The sequence below is a fragment of the Zea mays genome, chromosome 5, assembly GCF_902167145.1.
Source record: "Zea mays cultivar B73 chromosome 5, Zm-B73-REFERENCE-NAM-5.0, whole genome shotgun sequence".
NCBI lineage: Eukaryota > Viridiplantae > Streptophyta > Magnoliopsida > Poales > Poaceae > Zea > Zea mays.
The window spans coordinates 190,036,656-190,059,632 of NC_050100.1; the positions used below are offsets into that span (position 1 = coordinate 190,036,656).

The 22,977-nt window shown below is 47.6% G+C and overlaps 1 protein-coding gene across 1 annotated transcript; it reads right to left on the reverse strand.

Annotated features, from left to right (window-relative positions):
• Positions 1-2,669: 2,669 nt before the first annotated feature.
• LOC103627429 (wall-associated receptor kinase 5) lies at positions 2,670-5,238 on the reverse strand. Its single transcript, XM_008647727.3, has 3 exons — positions 4,279-5,238; positions 4,015-4,185; positions 2,670-3,894 (listed from the first exon to the last, which is right to left on the reverse strand). The coding sequence occupies exons 1-3, from the start codon at positions 5,222-5,224 to the stop codon at positions 2,705-2,707; spliced, it is 2,307 nt and encodes a 768-aa protein (XP_008645949.1). The 5' UTR covers positions 5,225-5,238; the 3' UTR covers positions 2,670-2,704.
• Positions 5,239-22,977: the final 17,739 nt, after the last annotated feature.

A 22,977-nucleotide genomic window follows, 5' to 3' on the forward strand; every position in this document is an offset into this window, starting at 1 on the left:
ACCGTCTTGGGCTGGAAAGGTTGCTGGAGACTGCCCATCTGGAGCTTGACGGGAAGCTGTTCGTCAACACGCAGCAGGCCCCTACCTGGCGCGCCAACTGTCGGCGTTTCGAGACCGGGGGGTCCCTGGACCGACGAGTAAATTGTCGCCGCGTGCCCCAGCCCAGATGGGTCGGCGTGAGACGGAGCGCGAAGGGGGAAGGCAGCCAGAGGGAGATGGGCGTGAGAGGTGGAAATCCCGCGGCCTTCGTGTTTGTCCCGCGCCCAGGTCGGGTGCGCTTGCAGTAGGGGGTTACAAGCGTTCCACGCGGGAGGGAGCGAGCGGCCTCACGCGAGCGCCTGTCCCGTCCTTCCCCGCGTGGCCAACCCTCTGTAAGAGGGCCCTAGTCCTTCCTTTTATAGGCGCAAGGAGAGGATCCAGGTGTACAATGGGGGGTGTAGCAGTGTGCTAACGTGTCTAGCGAAGGAGAGCTAGCGCCCTAAGTACATGCCGTCGTGGCAGCCGGAGAGGTTTTGGCACCCGGTTCGTGTGGTGCCGTGGCCGTCGGAGGAGCGCTGGAGCCTGGCGGAAGGATAGTTGTCGGGGCTGTCGAGTCCTTGCTGACGTCTTCTTGCTTCCGTAAGGGGGCTGAGAGCCGCCGTCGTCATAGAGCGTGCGGGGCGCCATCATTACTTGTCTGGCGAAGCGAGCCAGATGGGACGCCGGTCTTGTTCCCCGTAGCCTGAGTCAGCTTGGGGTAGGGTAATGATGGCGCCTCCTGTTGACGTGGTCGGTCCGTGCCCTGGGTTGAGCGATATGGAGGCTCCTCCGAGGTCGAGGTCGAGTCTGTCTTCCGATGCCGAGGTCGAGTCTCAGCCCCTGGGTCGGGCGAGGTGGAGTTCGTCGGCTGAGGCCAGGGCTGAGCCCGAGTCCGAGCCCTGGGGTCGGGCGAAGCGGAGTTCGTCGTCTTCCGGGGCTGAGCCCGAGTCCGAGCCCTGGGTCGGGCGGAGCGGAGTTCGTCATCTTCCGGGGCTGTGCCCGAGTCCGAGCCCTGGGTCGGGCGGAGTAGAGTTCGTCGTCTTCCGGGGCTGTGCCCGAGGCCGAGCCCTGGGTCGGGCGGAGCGGAGTTCGTCGTCTTCCGGGGCTGTGCCCGAGTCCGAGCCCTAGGTCGGGCGGAGCGGAGTTCGTCGTCTTCCGGGGCTGAGCCCGAGCCCGAGCCCTGGGTCGGGCGAAGCAGAGTTTCCCATGGCGCCTAGGGCCGGACTTGGCTGCTGTCAGCCTCACTCTGTCGAGTGGCACAGCAGTCGGAGCGGCGCAGGCGGCGCTGTCCTCTTGTCAGACCGGTCAGTGGAGCGGCGAAGTGACTGTGGTCACTTCGGCTCTATCGACCGGAGGGCGCGCGTCAGGATAAAGGTGTCAGGCCACCTTTGCATTAAATGCTCCTGCGATTTGGTCGGTTGGCGTGGCGATTTGGCCTAGGTTGCTTCTTGGCGAAGGCTGGGCCTCGGGCGAGCCGAAGGTGTGTCCGTTGCTAGAGGGGTGCCTCGGGCGAGACGTAGATCCTCCGGGGTCGGCCGCCCTTGTCCGAGGCTGGGCTCGGGCGAGGCGTGATCGAGTCCCTCGAATGGACCGATCCTTGACTTAGTCGCACCCATCAGTCCTTTGCGGCTTTGTGCTGATGGGGGTTACCAGCTGAGAATTAGGAGTCTTGAGGGTACCCCTAATTATGGTCCCCGACAAATAGTTAATGATAAAAATAAATAATTAACTTGTCAATAGATCACTCATTGTACAAATGTGTTCATTTTGATCTACATATAATGATTTCTTACATATGATAATGTGTATAAGTGACAATGTTTTGCATTAATAAAAAAATCCTAATTACAATTTAAGTGTAGACTTGGATCCTGTCGTGGATTTATCCCCGGAGGGAATGAGGATGAGAAAGAAATGACTTCCGCAAACGTTCGTGAGGATCCCCGCGGAAAAAAATCGTCGCGGGAACATGAATAGGGAGTTATTCTTCGACGATAAATTACCTGTTGCCATCCCTACTAGAGAGCCTATAGAACTGGTCTCAGACATAATCGACTCCTTAGACTTTGCAGTGTACCACTAGATATGACACTGTACATCATACTCAGTGAGGTTGTAAAATACTTCGTATGTGTTTGTGAGGCTGAGTACTCATTTTCTGATTTTTTTGTTGAACTAGAAAATCATTCTATAATAAAATTGATTGAGTTGCTGGAAGTGATTCTGTATAATGAACACTCGGATGACTGATGTAGAAGTGGTATTAAGAGGTTAGTGAATCCCTAACGCCCCGTTTGGATCACTGGAATTGAATTCCATTCTAATAATAGTAATTTAGACATATATCAATTAAGCTAATTCGCTTTTATACAAAATATATTTGTATACTATTATTAGCAAGATGTCATAGATATTTATGTGCTACATTTTTACTATAGAGAAGTGGAACGAAGAGTGTCATATAAGTTATAGAGTAGAAACAAATTCTACTCAGTCATAAAATCATTTCCTATCCTCCACCTTATGAATTTAAGATAAGCTTATATCTGAACTTTGGAAAGTGGTGGAATGCCAAATTTTAAACTAAATAAGTTACTTTATTTAGTGATTTCCAATTTCTTTGCATAAAATCATTTCCTATCCTCCATCTATGAATTTAAATTCAACGTGGATTTCTGAACGGGCCCTAACGTGGAGACCTAATTCCAATGTACGCCGTATCAGTAAAACTGATATTCCGACTGGTACTAAGTTCTACTTCTGAGGCCGTGCTCGGCGATCCGCCAAGCAATGCCAGAATCTCCTCGGAGTTCTGCCGCCCCCAGGGATGCCGGGACAGCCTACTCAGCCTGTCTAGCTCTTCAGCTACCTGTCTCATCGACGGCCTCTTGTCGCCGGTCATCTCCAGGCATTGCTTCGCCAGCTCCGCGACCTGCTCGAGCAGCTCGAAGCTCTGCTCGCCCTTCACCTGCTCGTCCAGTATCTCCTCAAGGCGGTCCTCGCCGAGCAGCAGGAGGAACTGCGACGAGAGGTACTTCTCCTCCTCGAGCTCCCCCAGGTTCAGCGCCTTCCGGCACGTCAGGAGCTCGAGCAAGACGACGCCGAAGCTGTACACGTCACTCTTGTCCGTCAGCTTGCACGTCCTCATGTACTCGGGGTCCAGGTACCCGCATGTCCCCTGCACGAACGTCACGAACTGGGCCTCGTCCGTCGGCGCCATCGTGGAGGCCCCGAAGTCGGTTACCATGGCGGCGTAGTCCTCGTCGAGGAGTATGTTGGACGTCTTCACGTCGCCATGGATGATGGGAGGGGACGCCCACGAGTGCAGGTACGCGAGCGCCTCGGCGGCCTGGTGGGCGATCTTGAGCCGCAGTGCCAACGGGACGCGCGGCACGCCGCGGTCACGCCTGCCGTGGATGAGCTGGTACAGGGTGCCGTTGGGGATGTACTTGTACACCAGCATCGGGACCTCCAGCTCGAGGCAGCAGCCGTAGAGCTTGACGATATTCCGGTGGTTGATCTGGGACAGGATGAGCATCTCCTTGCCGAACTCCTTCTTCTGCCGCTCGTTGGCCAGCCGGCACTTCTTAATCGCCACGGTGGTGCCGTCCTTGGTGGTGCCCCGGTACACGGTGCCGTTGCCGCCCTTGCCGATCACGTTGCGCTCGTCGAACTTGTTGGTCGACACCTCGAGCTCCTCTTGAGTGAAGTGCGTGAAGCTCGACAGGCCCTGCCTCGACCTCATATCCTCGAACAGCAGGAGGCCGCCGTGCTGCTTGAAGTAGTCGCTTTTGATCTTGGCGAGCCTCCTCTTCTCGTGGATCATGTAGAGGCAGGTCGCCGTGACGATCAGTACGACAACGCCACTGCTAACACCTAGTTCAGCAAGAGACGACTAGGTCATTTCATTATGTGTGCGGTGGTTGGATCATCTATTCAACTTATTACTAGCTAGCGTTCGCAAGAAACAAGAAAATGGAGACGACGTGTTCCTACCAACGGCGATCTGCCACCCAATTTGGTTCTTTTCGTCCTCGCACGTTCCGTTTACGGCGTTGCCCGTCGTCCTGTGAGGGCACGCGCAGTAGAATGATCCGATCGTGTTGACGCAGGTACCAGGAACAGAGCACGGGTACCTGAACCTTGCATCTTCGCACTCGTTAATATCTGCAAAAGCCAATCGTTAGCTTAGGACGCCGAGCTAGGCGATCGAATTCAGTTTCATTATTGATGCGCCAGCGACGGTAGGAGAACGAGCACCATGGCAGCCGTTGAGCAGGTAGGGGTTGCCGTCGTATCCGGCGGAGCAGTTGCAGAGGTAGCCCCGGCCCTTGCCGTACTTGGAGTCGATGCACTCGCTGTTGCTACTGGCGCACGCGTACGCAGACGCGCTCCGCTTGGCCTCCTCGCACGTCATGTTCCCGATGGCCCAGTCGAGCACGAGCGGCACCTGGCCGTCGTTGTTCGTCATGAACGCGTCGGTCGTCACGTACGTGGTGCGGAAGTTGAAGGCGGCGGCCTCCATGAGGACGGCGTAGCTGCACGGGCTGAAGTTGGCGATCCGGGAGGTGTTGAACTTCTCCTCGAAGGAGACCGAGTACGCGTTCAGGTCGCTGGGGATGGCGGTCTGGCAGCACCCGAAGCCGTTGCAGGCGCCGTTATTCAGCCGCCCCACGCCGGGGCACATGGCCATGCACCCGGTCATGTACGCGGCGGCGCTGTCGTTGGGCCACCGGATGTAGGCGAGCGAGTTGCAGCCCATGACGGTGAACCTGTTCTGCGCGTCGTTGATGCGGAAGTTGGTGATGGACATGTCGTACCACCAGTTGCTCTGGTCGTTCATCGCCCGCGTCGTGGCGTTGTAGCACCATGGGTTGATGATGTTGTAGATGCGCAGCTGCCCCAGGCGCACCGACATGTTCAGCACCTCGATCTGGTAGTTGTATAGCCGGAGCCGTCCGTCCTCGCTGCGGTTGCAGGAGAGCATGAACGTCCAGTCCCCCGTCTCGAGGTGGCACCCGGGGCCGACGCCGAACGGGTACGGGATGTCGATGTCGCCGCACCGCCGCAGGCACGTCGCGCTCGGCTGCATCGCCGCCGCCATCGCTGGCGGAGGCCCCGTCGACAGGACCGATGCGGCGAACAGCGCAAGGATCATGGTTCTTGCGCTCTCCCAGCCTCTCGCGGCGGCGTAATTAGGAGGCATGGCTTGGCGGCAGTGCTACTGCTTCCTGGCCACATGCCGCGGCTAATTTGAAGAGAACAAAATCGCAGGTAATTTCATTCGCACACAAGACGAATTGACTTCACTGCACGTCACACGATGCCGACAGTTATGTGCGACATTTTCAAAGGACACGCCTCCTTTTCTGATGTGGCGTTGCGGTAGTTGATGCACGTTGATCTTCAGGTTCAAGATAGAGTACTGGTTCATCGACAGCGATTGATTGATCACGCACTCCTTTAAGACGAGGTACTCGTTCATCCTCTCCGTTCGACGTATGAACATAACCATGGAGGTACTTTGTATTTTTGAAACATTCCATTGGCCTGTTTAGACAGACTAAACTAAAGTTTAGTTCATATTTTAAACTCTAATTAAAAGACCTAAACATTAACTATGAATAAATACGCCCTTCTAAAAACTAGTATAAATATAGTATCCCCTTCTTTCAAACGAGCAACAAACAAGTATGTTCTCCTAGTACACTGCTTTACATACTCAAAATATCCTACTCACAACAAATTAGTATATATATATATATATATATATATATATATATATATATATATATATATATATATATATATAAAGAATGTACTCATATACTTTTAGTATATGTCTAGGTACTTTTTAGCATTTTAATTTCCACGCAAACAAACATATAGTCACACTTTAATTTATACGTAGAAACCAACTAGCTACCATAATCTATATATACTGTATACATACGCATAAGATGACAAGATACCATAAGTACCAAGAAATTTGTTGAGTAGGAAGAGAACGAAAGGTGTAGGCTGAAGGCCCCTTAGATCAGGGCGTTGATGTGGCTACAAGCACACAAACTATTTATAGAGGTTCGGGCCAAAAAGTGTAATACCATATCGCCCCTTTGTGGTAGATGAATTAATGAAAGCAGAGGCAAAGATTACATGCTCAAATGTTGTCTAAGAAGAAGGACCGACTAGCTCCACCTCTACTTTGGTTTTGTTGAGAGTTCTAGTCTATAACCAAAATGTCTCGCGCTGTGAAACCTATAATAGTCTTGGGCTTGCCTGAACTTGTTTGTTCGACGTCTGGCTCATCTCTTTTTTTCTATGTTGATCTACTTCTGCCTTTTATAGCACAAAGGAGGGGAGTTATATGCCTCCTAGATAGTGGGCCCTATCGAGCAGAAGTTCAACTTCTCCTATCCTAGATGCAAAGCCATACACAGTTCATGCCTCGTTCATCCACTGTTGAGCATGTCTTTCTGTAGTGACAGATATGTCCAGCCATAGTGGTAGCTACGGAAGTCCATGCCAATGAGTATAGCATAGTTGGCGAATGGTGTAGTTTCATGTACTTTAAAATGCTTACAGGTACACATAAAAGTTCTAGCATGACAATAGTGATAGTGACACACAACACACTAGCTGTGGGTACACATGCAATCTTTGTTGTAGTGACATTGCATTCTTTTTTACTGCAACATCGTCCATCTTATTTCATGTGATGGACAAAAGCTTTATCTTGTCTACCTTGCACCACATGGCACGTGGTACCAAGGGCGTACTGCCCAGTGCCTTCCTGCATTAGGAGCGTCTTCACATGAGGCCATCCCGCTTCAGAGGTATCTTATAGAATGTTCGGTGAGATCTTTGGTTGCGAGCCCTAGTCTGTATGAGTCTCTGGACTTGGCCAAGCCGGGGGCTTGGTCCCTAGCCTAGAGAACCCCAAAGGCCTAGGGCGGATCAAAGACCTAGAGGACCTTAGGATTTGACCCCGATCTGGAGGGCCTAGAGTCCCAAGATCTACCACCAGCCTAGAGGGCCCTAGACTTAGTTGGAATAGGGAATGGCTCTAGGGGCGTGTAGCCCTGGGGTGCAACTCTAGCACCAGTCGAGTTCACTAAGGGTTTCCTTCTATTGACAGGATCTCGGGAGGTGTGTTGCTAATATCGGGTATGCCCATCCTTAGACGCTAGTGGTCCCTAAGCCCATCATAGACCCAGAGAAGCTTATAGGTGGGACCAATCTTCTTGCAATATGCATGTTGGAGCAGATCCATCATGTGTGGGGGTTTGAAAGGGAAATGTGCCCTTGAGCCATTTTTATAATGTTTTGGTGATTAAATGTCCAACACATTTGATTAAGTCCTTATGTGCCAAATAAAGTGAGAAGTACAAATCAAGGCAAAAAGTATGTTTCTAGACTTAGTACATTGCTTTTGGATACTAATGTGTTTGTCCAAGTGCTAGAAACAGTGACAAAAGAAAAGAGAAAACCTCAGCTCGGCCTGGCACACCGGACTGTCCGGTGGTGCACCGGACAGTGTCCGGTGCAACAGGCTAGTCAACGGTGAAGTGGCCGCTCTCGGGAATCGACGGAGTCGTACGACTAAAATTCACCGGACTGTCCGGTGGTGCACCGGACTGTCCGGTGAGTCATCCACGGCGAACTCGTCGCCCTCGGGAAAAGGAAAAAGGCGTTCGGATAAAATTCACCGGATTGTCCGGTGTGCCAACGGTCGCCAGCACCAACGGTCGGCCGCGCAATCTTCGCACGACACATGGTCGCGCCAACGGTCGGTTGGGCACACCGGACTGTCCGGTGTGCACCGGACTGTGTCCGGTGCGCCAACCGATCCCGAGGACCAATGGTCGACTGCTCTCCGTAAGGAAAGAAATCAAGCACCGGACATGAACAGTAGTTGTCCGGTGGTGCACCGGACTGTCCGGTGCACTACTCGACAGAAGGCAAGATTGGCCTTCCAAGTTGGTCTCCAACGGCTCCTAGCTGCCTTGGGGCTATAAAAGGGACCCCTAGGCGCATGGAGGAGAATACCAAGCATTCTCTAAGTATTCTAAAGCATCCAGACTTCGCTCCCACGCATTCGCTTCATTGTGATAGTGATTTGAGCTTCATTTGAGTTGCGAACTCCGTGTGTTCTGTTTCGAGCTCAAGTCTAGACTTGTGTGCGTGGTTGTGCTACGGATTTGAGTCTTGCATGTGTTGCTCTCCCCAACCTTACTCTGTGCTTTCTTTGTGATCTCTATTGTAAGGGCGAGAGGCTCCAAATTATGGAGATTCCTCGCAAACGGAAAAACACTCTAAAGGAAAAGACCGTGGTATTCAAGTTGATCATCGGATCACTTGAAAGGGGTTGAGTGCAACCCTCGTCCATTGGGACACAACAATGTGGAAGTAGGCAAGTGTTACTTGGCCGAACCACGGGATAAAAATCGCAGTCACATGTGTTGCTTTCTCTGTGATTGTGTTTGTTCACAAGAACTCGCTTCAAAGCTACTTAGTCGCACTAACACTTCAATAACTAAGTTTTGTGGCTATTTAGTGTTTGATTTTACAGGATCACCTATTCACCCCCCTTTAGGTGCTCTCAATTGGTATCGGAGCTGTACTCTTCATCTAAGGGACTAACCGCCCGAAGAGATGGATCCTAAGGGTAAGGGGATGGTGGTCAACGATAAGGAGAAGGAGTCCCTCTTCAACGAGCCAAGAGACGACAAGCCCATTGACTCAGGCTCAAGTCACAAGAAGAGGGACGGGAAGAAGAAGAGGCGCATCAAGAAGATCATCTACTACGACAGTGATGCATCATCTTCTTCACCAAGGGACGACGACGACGACTCTTCATCGAAAAAGAAAACGGTTAATTAGAACTACTCTTTTGACTATTCTCGCATTCCGTACAATTCAAATGCTCATTTGCTATCAATTCCACTTGGGAAATCCCCACACTTTGATGAAGAAGACTATTCTTTCTAGAGTCATAAAATGCGTAGTCATTTATTTTCTCTCCATCCTAGTATCTGGGAGATTGTTGAAAACGGAATGCATTTTAATAGTACTGACAATCCTGTTTTTATAAATGAGCAAATTCATAAGAATGCCCAAGCTACTACTGTTTTGCTAGCATCTCTTTGCAGGGATGAGTACAACAAGGTGAGTGGCTTGGACAACGCCAAATAGATCTGGGACACCCTCAAGATATCTCACGAGGGAAACGATGCCACCATGATCACCAAGATGGAACTGGTGGAGGGTGAGCTAGGGAGGTTCGCGATGATCAGGGGAGAAGAGCCAACACAAACCTACAACAGGCTCAAGACCCTGGTCAACAAGATACGAAGCTACGAAAGCACAAGATGGACGGATCATGATGTCATCCGACTCATGCTAAGGTCTTTCACTGTAATTGACCCCCATCTTGTCAATCTTATTCGTGAAAATCCCAGGTACACCAAAATGACGCCCGAAGATATCCTCGAAAAATTCGTGAGTGGGCGCATGATGGTGAAGGAGGCTCAATACGTGGACGATGCACTAAACGGTCCACTACCCATCTTTGAGCCACAGCCTGTTGCTCTCAAAGCAACCAGCAGCAGGGAGGCGCTACCAAGCAAGGTAGCACAAGTGGAGGCTGTCGGGCTCAATGAAGATGAAATGGCGCTTATCATCAAGCGCTTCAAGACCACACTTAAAGGACGCAAGGAGTACCCCAACAAGAACAAAACGAGGGGAAAGTGCTCCTGCTTCAAATGCGGTAAAACTAGTCACTTTATTGCTCAATGTCCCGATAATGATAATGACCAGGGACAAGAAAAGAGCGGGAAGAGGGAGAAAAAGAACTACAGGAAGGCAAAGGGCGAGGCGCACCTTGGAAAGGAATGGGATTCGGACTGCTCCTCTTCCGACTCCGACGATGAAGGATTAGCTGCCTTGGCCTTCAACAAGTCTTCACTCTTCCCCAACGAACGCCATACTTGTCTTATGGCTAAGGAGAAAAAGGTACGTATTTGGGACACACCCAAGTACACTTCATCTAGTGATGAAGAATCTTCCGATGATGAAGTAGACTACTCTGAATTGTTTAAAGGTTTAGATAGAGCTAAGGTAGAAAAAAAATTAATGAATTAATTGACGCTCTTAATGAAAAGGATAGACTTTTAGAAAAGCAAGAGGACATTTTGTATGAAGAACATGATAAATTTGTTAGTGTTCAAAAATCTCTTGCTCTAGAAATTAAAAGAAATGAAATGCTATCCTCTGAATTATCTGCTTGCCATGAATGTGTCTCTAGTTTAAAGAATTTAAATGATGAATTAAATGCTAAGCTAGAGGAAGTCAGTAAAACAAGTTCATGTTTAGAGCATGTTAGTATTTGTAATAGATGTAAGGACTTTGATGTTGATGCCTGTGATGAACATCTTATTTCTATCACTAAATTAAATGATGAGGTGGCAAGTCTTAATGCTCAACTTAAGACTTGCAAAATTGATTTTGATAAATTAAAATTTGCTAGGGATGCCTACACTATTGGTAGACACCCCTCAATTAAGGATGGACTTGGTTTTCGAAAGGAAACCAAGAACTTAACAAGCCAAAGGATTCTCGTTCTCAACAAGGAGAAAGGGAAGGCCCCTATGGCTAGTAGTCCTCAAAGGAACCATGCCTTTATTTATGATAGGAAAATTGCTAGTCGTCCTCATTACAATAGGGGTTATGTTCATACTGCTTATAATGATTCACATGCTATGTTTGCCTCTAGCTCTACTTTTGTTCATTGTAGAAGTAGGCCTAGGAGAAATCATGTTGTGTCTCATGTGCCTAGGAAAATGTGCAATGAACCCACTACCGTTTTTCATGCTTGCAACACTTCTTTTGTTCTTTCATGTAAGAATGCAAAAGTAGTGGCTAGGAAGTTGGGATCTAAATGCAAGGGAGATAAAACTTGCATATGGGTTCCAAAAACTATTTTGACTAACCTTGTAGGACCCAACAAGAGTTGGGTACCTAAAACCCAAGCTTAAATTCCTTGCGGGTTTATGCATTCGGGGGCTCTAGCTGGATAATCGGCAGCGGATGCACAAACCACATGACGGGGGAGAAGAAGATGTTCACCTCCTACGTCAAGAACAAGGATTCCCAGGATACGATTATTTTTGGAGATGGGAACCAAGGCAAGGTCAAAGGTTTGGGCAAGATAGCCATCACTAACGAGCACTCTATATCAAATGTATTTCTAGTTGAGTTGCTTGGGTACAACCTTCTGTCTGTAAGTCAATTGTGTCACATGGGTTACAATTGTCTTTTTACAAACGTTGATGTATCTGTCTTTAGAAGGAGTGATGGTTCATTAGCTTTTAAGGGTGTATTAGATGGCAAACTCTATTTAATTGATTTTTTGAAAGAGGAGGTCGATCTAGATGCATGCTTAATAGCTAAGACTAATTTGGGCTGGCTTTGGCATCACCGTCTAGCACATGTTGGGATGAAGAACCTTCATAAGCTTCTAAAGGGAGATCATGTGTTAGGACTAACCGATGTCTATTTTGAGAAAGACAGACCTTGTGCAGCATGTCAGGCAGGGAAACAGGTGGGAAACACTCATCACAACAAGAATGTGATGACAACATCAAGACCACTGGAGCTTCTTCACATGGACCTCGTTGGACCCGCCACCTACCTTAGCATCGGGGGAAATAAGTATGGTCTTGTAATTGTTGATGATTTTTCCCGCTTCACTTGGGTATTCTTTTTGCAGGATAAATCAGAAACCCAAGGGACCCTAAAGCGCTTTCTAAGGAGGGCTCAAAATGAATTTGAGCTAAAGGTGAAAAAGATTAGAAGCGACAACGGGTCCTAGTTCAAGAATCTGCAAGTGGAAGAGTTTCTTGAGGAGGAAGGCATCAAGCACGAATTCTCCGCTCCCTACACACCACAACAAAATGGTGTGGTAGAGAGGAAGAACAGGACACTAATCGACATGGTGAGAACGATGCTTGGAGAGTACAAGACGCCCGAGCGGTTTTGGTCGAAAGCTATGAACACAGCCTGTCACGCCATAAACCGGCTCTATCTGCATCGCCTCTTCAAGAAGACCTCCTATGAACTCCTTACCGGTAACAAACCCAACGTTTCTTACTTTCGTATATTTGGGAGCAAATGCTACATTCTGGTGAAGAAAGGTAGACATTCTAAGTTTGCTCCCAAGGCAGTAGAAGGGTTTTTACTAGGGTATGAATCAAATACAAAGGCGTATAGGGTCTTCAATAAATCATCAATATTAGTTGAAGTCTCTAGTGACATTGTATTTGATGAAACTAATGGCTCTCCAAGAGAGCAAGTTGATCTTGATGACATAGACGAGGATGAAGTTTCGACGGCCGAAATGCGCACGATGGCGATAGGTGATGTGCTACCACAGGAACAACAGGAGCAAGATCAGCCATCTTCCTCCACGATGGTGCATCCCCCCAACTCAAGACGATGAACAGGTACCGCAAGAAGAAGGGCATGTTCAAGGGGGGGCACTGGAAGATCAAGTAATGGAGGAAGAAGCACCACAAGCCCCTCCAACCCAAGTCCGAGCAACGATCCAAAGAAATCATCCAGTCGATCAGATTCTGGGTGATATTAGCAAGGGAGTAACTACTCGCTCACGCTTAGCCAATTTTTGTGAGCATTACTCGTTTGTTTCTTCTGTTGAGCCTTTCAGGGTAGAAGAGTCCTGGCAGGATCCGGACTGGGTGTTGGCCATGCAGGAAGAGCTCAACAACTTCAAGCAAAATAAAGTCTGGAGCCTGGTGCCACGTCCAAAGCAAAACGTTGTGGGAACCAATTGGGTGTTCTGCAACAAGCAAGACGAGCACAGGGTGGTGACAAGAAACAAGGCTCGACTTGTGGCAAAAGGTTATGCCCAAGTCGCAGGTTTGGATTTCAAGGAGACTTTTGCTCCTGTGGCTAGGCTAGAGTATATTCGAATATTATTAGCCTATGCTGCTCACCATTCCTTCAGGCTATTTCAAATGGATGTAAAGAGCGCTTTCCTCAACGGGCCAATCAAGGAGGAGGTATACGTGGAACAACCCCCTGGCTTTGAGGATGACAGGTATCCCGACCACGTGTTTAAGCTCTCTAAGGCGCCCTATGGACTTAAGCAAGCTCCAAGAGCATGGTATGAATGCCTTAGAGATTTCTTAATTATTAATGCTTTCAAGGTTGGGAAAGTTGATCCCACTCTTTTTACCAAGACTTGTGATGGTGATCTCTTTGTGTGCCAAATTTATGTCGATGACATAATATTTGGTTCTACTAACCAAAAGTCTTGTGAGGAGTTTAGCAGGGTGATGACACAAAAGTTCGAGATGTCTATGATGGGCGAGTTGACCTACTTCCTTGGATTCCAAGTGAAGCAACTCAAGGACGGTACCTTCATCTCCCAAACGAAGTACACTCAAGATCTTCTGAAGAGGTTTGGGATGATGGACGCTAAGCCCGCAAAGACACCGATGGGAACCGACGGGCATTTCGACCTCAATAAAGGAGGTAAGTCCATTGATCAAAAGGCATACCGGTCCATGATAGGTTCATTACTTTATTTATGTGCTAGTAGACCGGACATTATGCTTAGTGTATGCATGTGTGCTAGATATCAATCTGACCCCAGGGAGTGTCATCTTGTGGCCGTTAAGTGAATTCTTCGATATTTAGTTGCTACGCCGTGCTTCGGGATCTGGTATCCAAAGGGGTCTACCTTTGACTTAATTGGATACGCAGACTCCGATTATGCCGGGTGCAAGGTTGATAGGAAGAGTACATCAGGGACGTGCCAATTTCTAGGAAGATCCCTGGTGTCCTGGAGTTCCAAGAAACATACATCCGTTGCCCTATCCACCGCTGAGGCCAGGTATGTTGCCACAGGACAGTGTTGCGCGCAACTACTTTGGATGAGGCAAACCCTTCGGTACTTTGGCTACAATCTGAGCAAAGTTCCACTCCTATGTGACAATGAGAGTGCAATCCGCTTGGCAGATAACCCTGTTGAACACAGTCGCACTAAGCACATAGACATCTGGCATCACTTCCTGAGGGACCTCCAGCAAAAAGGAGATATCGATATTTATCATATTGGCATCGAAAACCAGCTAGCCGATATCTTCACCAAGCCGTTGGATGAGAAAACTTTTTGCAGGTTGCGTAGTGAGCTAAATGTCTTAGATTCGCGTAACTTGGATTGATCTATAGCATACATGTGTTTTATGCCTTTGATCATGTTACTATGTGCATTTAAATGAATTAGTGTTTAATTATGGTGCTCAAGTTGTACAAGTAATCCTCGGACCTTACAAGTCTGTATGCAAAATGGTGCACATATTAAGGGGGAGATGTGCTACAACTTGACCCTTTGAGACTAACCTATCTGCTTGAATACACTTGATGTAGTCTCAAAGGTGCATTGAAAGGGAAAATGAACTTGGACGCCTCAAAGACTTCCACTGCACTCTGGTATTAGTGTGTTTAATTCCAAGTTCATACTTATGCTCTCATTGCCTTTTTTTGCTCTTAATTGACATTTTGGTGAGGCAATGGGGTTAAAAGGCCAAAAATGATCCTGTTTTGGTGCTTAATGCCAAAGGGGGAGAAATTAAGGCCAAAGCAACTGGATCGGCCAACCACTTGAGAATTTTGAAAATAGTAGAGTTAGAATTTGTGATTTGTCCAAAATACTCTTATTGCAAAAATTTGGTCTCTTATGGGGGAGAATTTTGATTATGGGAAAAAGGGGGAGTTTTTGGCACTTGATTAATTTCACTCTTGGAATATCTCTCTATCTGCCCAAACAAGTGTGTTTGACTTAGAGATAGGAAAAAGAATTTAATTTGGAAAAACAAACCAAGTGGTGGCAAAGAGTGATCCAAATATGCCAAATTATAAGAAAAACAATTTGGTCTTCATTTTCATTGATGTTGCACTTATTTTGGTTGCTTTTTGATGTGTTGGCATAAATCACCAAAAAGGGGGAGATTGAAAGGGAAATGTGCCCTTGAGCCATTTCTATAAAGTTTTGGTGATTAAATGTCCAACACATTTGATTAAGTCCTTATGTGCCAAATAAAGTGAGAAGTGCAAATCAAGGCAAAAGGTATGTCTAGACTTAGTACATTGCTTTTAGATACTAATGTGTTTGTCCAAGTGCTAGAAACAGTGACAAAAGAAAAGAGAAAACCTCAGCTCGGCCTGGCATACCGGACTGTCCGGTGGTGCACCGGACGGTGTCCGGTGCGCCAGGCTAGTCAACGGTGAAGTGGCCGCTCTCGGTAATCGACGGAGTCGTACGGCTAAAATTCACCGGACTGTCCGGTGGTGCACCGGACTGTCCGATGAGTCATCCGTGGCGAACTCGTCGCCCTCGGGAAAAGGAAAAAGGTGTTCGGCTAAAATTCACCGGACTATCCGGTGAGCTAATGGTTGCCAGTGCCAACAGTCGGCCGCACAATCTTCGCACGACACGTGGTCGCGCCAACGGTCGGTTGGGCACACCGGACTGTCCGGTGTGCACCGGACAGTGTCCGGTGCGCCAACCGATTCCAAGGACCAACGGTCGTCTACTCTCCATATGGAAAGAAATCAAGCACCGGACATGAACAGTAGCTGTCCGGTGGTGCACCGGACTGTCCGGTGCACCACTCGACAGAAGGCAAGATTGGCCTTCCAAGTTGGTCTCCAACGGCTCCTAGCTGCCTTGGGGCTATAAAAGGGACCCCTAGGCGCATGGAGGAGAATACCAAGCATTCTCTAAGTATTCTAAAGCATCCAGACTCTGCTCCAGCGCATTCGCTTCATTGTGATAGTGATTTGAGCTCCATTTGAGTTGCGAACTCCGTGTGTTGTGTTTCGAGCTCAAGTCTAGACTTGTGTGTGTGGTTGTGCTACGGATTTGAGTCTTGCATGTGTTGCTCTCCCCAACCTTACTCTGTGCTTTCTTTGTGATCTCTATTGTAAGGGCGAGAGGCTCCAAATTGTAGAGGTTCCTCGCAAACGGGAAAAACACTCTAAAGGAAAAGACCATGGTATTCAAGTTGATCATCGGATCACTTGAAAGGGGTTGAGTGCAACCCTCGTCCATTGGGACACCACAACGTGGAAGTAGGCAAGTGTTACTTGGCTGAACCACGGGATAAAAATTGTGTGTCATGTGTGTTGCTTTCTCTGTGATTGTGTTTGTTCACAAGAACTCGCTTCAAAGCTAGTTAGTCGCACTAACGCTTCAATAACTAAGTTTTGTGGCTATTTAGTATTTGATTTTACAGGATCACCTATTCACCCCCCACTCTAGGTGCTCTCAGGGTTCACTACGAGCCTCAATGGCTACAGGTGTGAAGCGCCCCAATCCTCTGGGACTCAAATGTGATACAATTACTAGTCCTAGGAGGCTAGTAAACACATTTTTACAACAGATGATATCAGATCTGCTTTAACGAAACAAACCTATTAAGGTGGCAATCAACTTTAAGAGTTGGTCCACAACTTGGGACATATCATTAGAGTGGGGCTGAAGTAGCCCGATATACGCAGCGAAGCAAATCAGCGGTCCAATAGCCACAGGCAAGGTTGGGAACAGGCGTAACTCTTACTGAAAGGGAAATGTGCCCTTGGGCCATTTCTAAGTATTTTGGTGGTTTAGTGCCCAACACAAGTGCTTAAGTGTAAAAAGGTGGACAAAGTACAAATCAAGGATAAAGCCAAGAATCTGCTGAGTCTGGGAGCACCGGACTGTCCGGTGGTGCACCGGACAGTGTCCGGTGCGCCAGGCTGGCTCGGGCGAAGTGGCCGCTCTCGGGAATTCACCGGCGACGTACGACTAAAATTCACCGGACTGTCCGGTGTGCACCGGACTGTCCGGTGAGCCAACGGTCGGCCGGACCAACGGTCGGGCGCGCAATCTGCGAGAGACACGTGGCTGAGCCAACGGCTAGAAGATGGCACCGGACTGTCCGGTGTGCACCGGACATGTCCGGTGCGCCAACGGCTCCAAGTCTGCCAACGGTCGGCTTCTCTATTTAAGGAAGGAAATCGGGCACCGGACAGTGTCCGGTGTGCACCGGACTGTCCGGTGCCCCCGATGACAGAAGGCAAGAATGGCTTTCCAGATTTGTGCTCAACGGCTCCTAGCTGCCTTGGGGCTATAAAAGGGACCCCTAGGCGCATGGAGGAAGATACCAAGCAACCTTAGAGCATTCTTGATCATCCACACTCAGTCTTTGCGCATTCGTTTGTCATTCTCAGTGATTCGAGCTCCGTTCTAGTGAGAACTTTGAGATAGTCTTTTGAGCTCGATTCTTGGCCGTGTGTGTGCGCATTTTGCTGTGGATTTGTGTGTGTTGCTTCCCTTCCTTACTCCGTGATTCTTTGTGAACATCAAAAGTGTAAGGGCGAGAGGCTCCAAGTTGTGGAGATTCCTCGCGAACGGGATAAGAAAAGAAAAGTATAACACTGTGGTATTCAAGTTGATCATTGGATCACTTGAGAGGAGTTGAGTGCAACTCTCGTCCGTTGGGACGCCACAACATGGAGTAGGCAAGTTTTGTACTTGGCCGAACCACGGGATAAATCACTGTGTCTTCTCTGTGTTGAATTCTTTGTGATTATCGTATTGTGCAAGACCTTCTCTCTAGCCACTTGGCATCAACTGTGCTAACGTTTAACCAAGTTTTGTGGCTTAAGTTTTTAAGTTTCACAGGATCACCTATTCACCCCCCCTCTAGGTGCTCTCAATTGGTATCAGAGCCGTTCTCTTCAAAAGAGGGACTAACCGCCCGAAGAGATGGATCCTAAGGGCAAGGGGATAGTGATCAACGATAAGGAGAAGGAGTCCTTCGTCAACGAACCCAAAGATGACAAACCTACCGACTCCGGCTCGGGCCATAGACGAAAGGAGGGGAAGAAGAAGAAGACAAGGCTTATCAAGGAGATCGTCTACTACGACGACAGCGATGAGTCTACTTCTTCCCAAAAGGACGACGACCACAACGAATACGAGAGAAAGAAACCGGTCAATTCGAACTTTTCTTTTGATTACTCTCGTATTCCTCAAAGTACTAATACTCATTTATTATCTATTCCACTTGGTAAACCTCCTCATTTTGATGGAGAGGACTACGGATTTTGGAGTCACAAAATGCGTAGTCACTTGTTCTCTCTCCATCCAAGCATATGGGAGATTGTAGAAAGTGGAATGCACTTTGATAGTACGGATAGTCCCATGTTTATTAATGAACAGATTCATAAAAATGCACAAGCTACTACTGTGTTGCTAGCCTCTTTGTGCAGGGACGAGTACCATAAGGTGAGCGGCTTGGACAATGCCAAGCAGATCTGGGACACCCTCAAGATCTCTCATGAGGGGAATGATGTCACCTTACTCACCAAGATGGAGTTGGTGGAGGGCGAGCTTGGACGGTTCGCAATGATAAGGGGCGAGGAGCCAACTCAAACATACAACCGGCTCAAGACCCTTATCAACAAAATAAGGAGCTACGGAAGCACGCGATGGACGGATCACGACGTCGTCCGCCTAATGCTAAGGTCCTTTACCGTTCTTGATCCTCATTTGGTGAACAATATTCGTGAAAATTCTAGGTACACCAAGATGTCGCCCGAAGAAGTTCTGGGGAAGTTCGTAAGCGGGCGAATGATGATCAAGGAGGCAAGATATGTGGACGACGCGTTGAACGGTCCTATTCATGAGCCTCAACCCATTGCTCTCAAGGCAACGAGGAGCAAGGAGGCGCTACCGAGCAAGGTGGCGCAAGTTGAGGCGGCCGGGCTAAATAATGAGGAGATGGCCCTCATCATTAAGCGCTTCAAGACGGCGCTTAAAGGTCGCAAGGGACAGCCAAGCAAGACCAAGACAAAGGAGAAGCGCTCGTGCTTCAAATGCGGTAAGATTGGTCATTTTATTGCTAACTGTCCCGACAATGATAGTGACCAGGAACACGGGAGCAAGAGGGAAAAGAAGAAGCATTACAAGAAGGCCAAGGGCGAGGCACATATCGGAAAGGAGTGGGATTCGGATTGCTCCTCCTCCGACTCCGACAATGAAGGACTCGCCGCCACTGCCTTCAACAAGTCATCCCTCTTCCCCAACGAGCGTCACACATGCCTTATGGCAAGGGAGAAGAAGGTAAGTAATCAAAACAATGTCATTTATGATTCTTCTAGTGATGATGAGTCTAGTGATGAAGAAATAGATTACTCTAGTTTGTTCAAGGGATTGGATAGAACTAAAGTAGATAAGATTAATGAATTGATTGATGCCTTGAATGAAAAGGATAGACTCTTAGAAAAACAAGAGGACCTTTTATATGAAGAGCATGACAAATTTGTAGAGGCACAAAAATCTTATGCTTTAGAAGTTAAAAGAAATGAAGTGCTTTCTAGTGAATTATCTTTTTGTCATGAAACCATTGCTACTTTAAAAGGTATTAATGATGATTTAAATGCTAAACTAGAAGTAGCTAGTAAATCTAACTCTTGTGTAGAACATGTTATGGTTTGCACTAGGTGTAAAGATTTTAATGTTGATGCTTGTAGTGAACACCTAGTTTCAATTTCTAAATTGAATGATGAAGTGGCTAGTCTTAATGCCCAACTTAAGACTAGCAAAAGCGAATTTGATAAATTAAAATTTGCAAGGGATGCCTATACGATTGGTAGACATCCCTCAATTAAGGATGGACTTGGCTTCAAGAGGGAAGCCAAGAACTTAACAAGCCATAAGGCTCCCATTCCCGCCAAGGAGAAAGGGAAGGCCCCTATGGCTGGTAGTGCTAAAAAGAACCATGCTTTTATGTATCTTGATAGGAGACATACTAGAAATGCAAATAGAAGTTATAATGTTTTTGATTCATATGTTTATGATTCTCATGACATGTTTGCTTCTAGTTCTTTCTATGTGCATGATAGAAATGTTGGTAGGAGAAATGTTGTTCATAATATGCCTAGGAGAAATGTTGTTAATGTTCCTAGGAAAGTTAATGAGCCTTCTACAATATATCATGCTTTGAATGCTTCCTTTGCAATTTGTAGAAAGGATAGAAAGGTGATTGCTAGGAAATTAGGTGCAAAATGCAAGGGTGATAAAACTTGCATTTGGGTCCCTAAGGAAATTGTGACTAACCTTGTAGGACCCAACAAGAGTTGGGTACCTAAGTCCCAAGCCTAAATTTGCCTTGCAGGTTTATGCATCCGGGGGTTCAAGCTGGATTATCGACAGCGGATGCACAAACCATATGACGGGGGAGAAGAAGATGTTCACCTCCTACGTCAAGAATAAGGATTCCCAAGATTCAATTATATTCGGTGATGGGAATCAAGGCAAGGTAAAAGGGTTAGGTAAAATTGCAATTTCTAATGAGCACTCTATCTCTAATGTGTTTTTAGTAGAGTCTCTTGGATATAATTTGCTATCGGTTAGTCAATTATGCAATATGGGATATAACTGTATATTTACAAATGTAGATGTGTCTGTCTTTAGAAGAAGTGATGGTTCACTAGCTTTTAAGGGTGTATTAGACGACAAACTTTATTTAGTTGATTTTGCAAAAGAAGAGGCCGGTCTAGATGCATGCTTAATAGCTAAGACTAGCATGGGCTGGCTGTGGCATCGCCGCTTAGCACATGTGGGGATGAAGAACCTTCACAAGCTTCTAAAGGGAGAACACGTAATAGGTTTGACTAACGTACAATTCGAAAAAGATAGACCTTGTGCAGCTTGTCAGGCAGGTAAACAGGTGGGAGGAGCGCATCACAGCAAGAATGTGATGACCACATCAAGACCCCTGGAGCTGCTACATATGGACCTCTTCGGACCCATCGCCTATCTAAGCATAGGAGGAAGTAAGTATGGTTTAGTTATTGTTGATGACTTTTCCCACTTCACTTGGGTGTTCTTTTTGCAGGATAAGTCTGAAACCCAAGGGACCCTCAAGCGCTTCCTCAGGAGAGCTCAAAATGAGTTTGAGCTCAAGGTGAAGAAGATAAGGAGCGACAACGGGTCCGAGTTTAAGAACCTTCAAGTGGAGGAGTTCCTTGAGGAGGAAGGGATCAAGCACGAGTTCTCCGCTCCCTACACACCACAGCAAAATGGTGTGGTAGAGAGGAAGAACAGGACGCTAATCGATATGGCGAGGACGATGCTTGGAGAATTCAAGACCCCCGAGCGTTTTTGGTCGGAAGCCGTGAACACGGCTTGCCACGCCATCAACAGGGTCTACCTTCATCGCCTCCTCAAGAAGACTTCGTATGAGCTACTAACCGGTAACAAACCCAATGTATCTTACTTTCGTGTATTTGGGAGCAAGTGCTACATTCTAGTAAAGAAGGGTAGAAATTCTAAATTTGCTCCCAAAGCTGTAGAAGGATTTTTGTTAGGCTATGACTCAAATACAAAGGCGTATAGAGTCTTCAACAAATCATCGGGTTTGGTTGAAGTCTCTAGCGACGTTGTATTTGATGAGACTAATGGCTCTCCAAGAGAGCAAGTTGTTGATTGTGATGATGTAGATGAAGAAGATGTTCCGACGGCCGCTATACGAACCATGGCGATTGGTGATGTGCGACCACAGGAACAATTGGAGCAAGATCAACCTTCTTCCTCAACAATGATGCATCCCCCAACTCAAAACGATGAACAGGTCCATCAAGAGGAGTGTGATCAAGGGGGAGCACAAGATGATCATGTGATGGAGGAAGAAGCACAACCGGCACCTCCAACCCAAGTTCGAGCGATGATTCAGAGGGATCATCCCGTCGACCAAATTCTGGGTGATATTAGCAAGGGAGTAACTACTCGATCTCGATTAGTTAATTTTTGTGAGCATTACTCCTTTGTCTCTTCTATTGAGCCTTTCAGGGTAGAAGAGGCCTTGCTAGATCCGGACTGGGTGTTAGTCATGCAGGAGGAACTCAACAACTTCAAGCGCAATGAAGTTTGGACACTGGTGCCTCGTCCCAAGCAAAACGTTGTGGGAACCAAGTGGGTATTCCGCAACAAACAGGACGAGCACGGGGTGGTGATGAGGAACAAGGCTCGACTTGTGGCAAAAGGTTATGCCCAAGTCGCAGGTTTGGACTTTGAGGAGACGTTTGCTCCTGTGGCTAGGCTGGAATCAATTCGTATCTTGCTAGCATATGCCGCTCACCATTCTTTCAGGTTGTTTCAAATGGATGTGAAGAGCGCTTTCCTCAACGGGCCAATCAAGGAGGAGGTGTACGTGGAGCAACCCCCTGGCTTCGAGGATGAACGGTACCCCGACCACGTGTGTAAGCTCTCTAAGGCGCTCTATGGACTTAAGCAAGCCCCAAGAGCATGGTATGAATGCCTTAGAGACTTTCTAATTGTTAATGCTTTCAAGGTTGGGAAAGCCGATCCAACTCTTTTTACTAAGACATGTGATGGTGATTTGTTTGTGTGCCAAATTTATGTCGATGACATAATATTTGGTTCTACTAACCAAAAGTCTTGTGAAGAGTTTAGCAGGGTGATGACGCAGAAATTCGAGATGTCGATGATGGGTGAGTTGAACTACTTCCTTGGGTTCCAAGTGAAGCAACTCAAAGACGACACCTTCATCTCCCAAACGAAGTACACACAAGATCTGCTAAAGCGGTTTGGGATGAAGGACGCCAAGCCCGCAAAGACTCCGATGGGGACCGGCGGACACACCAACCTCAACAAAGGAGGTAAGTCCGTTGATCAAAAAGCATACCGGTCCATGATAGGGTCTTTACTTTATTTATGTGCTAGTAGACCGGATATTATGCTTAGCGTATGCATGTGTGCCAGATTTCAATCCGATCCTAAGGAGTGTCACTTAGTGGCGGTGAAGCGAATTCTTAGATATTTGGTTGCTACGCCCTGCTTCGGGCTCTGGTATCCAAAGGGGTCTA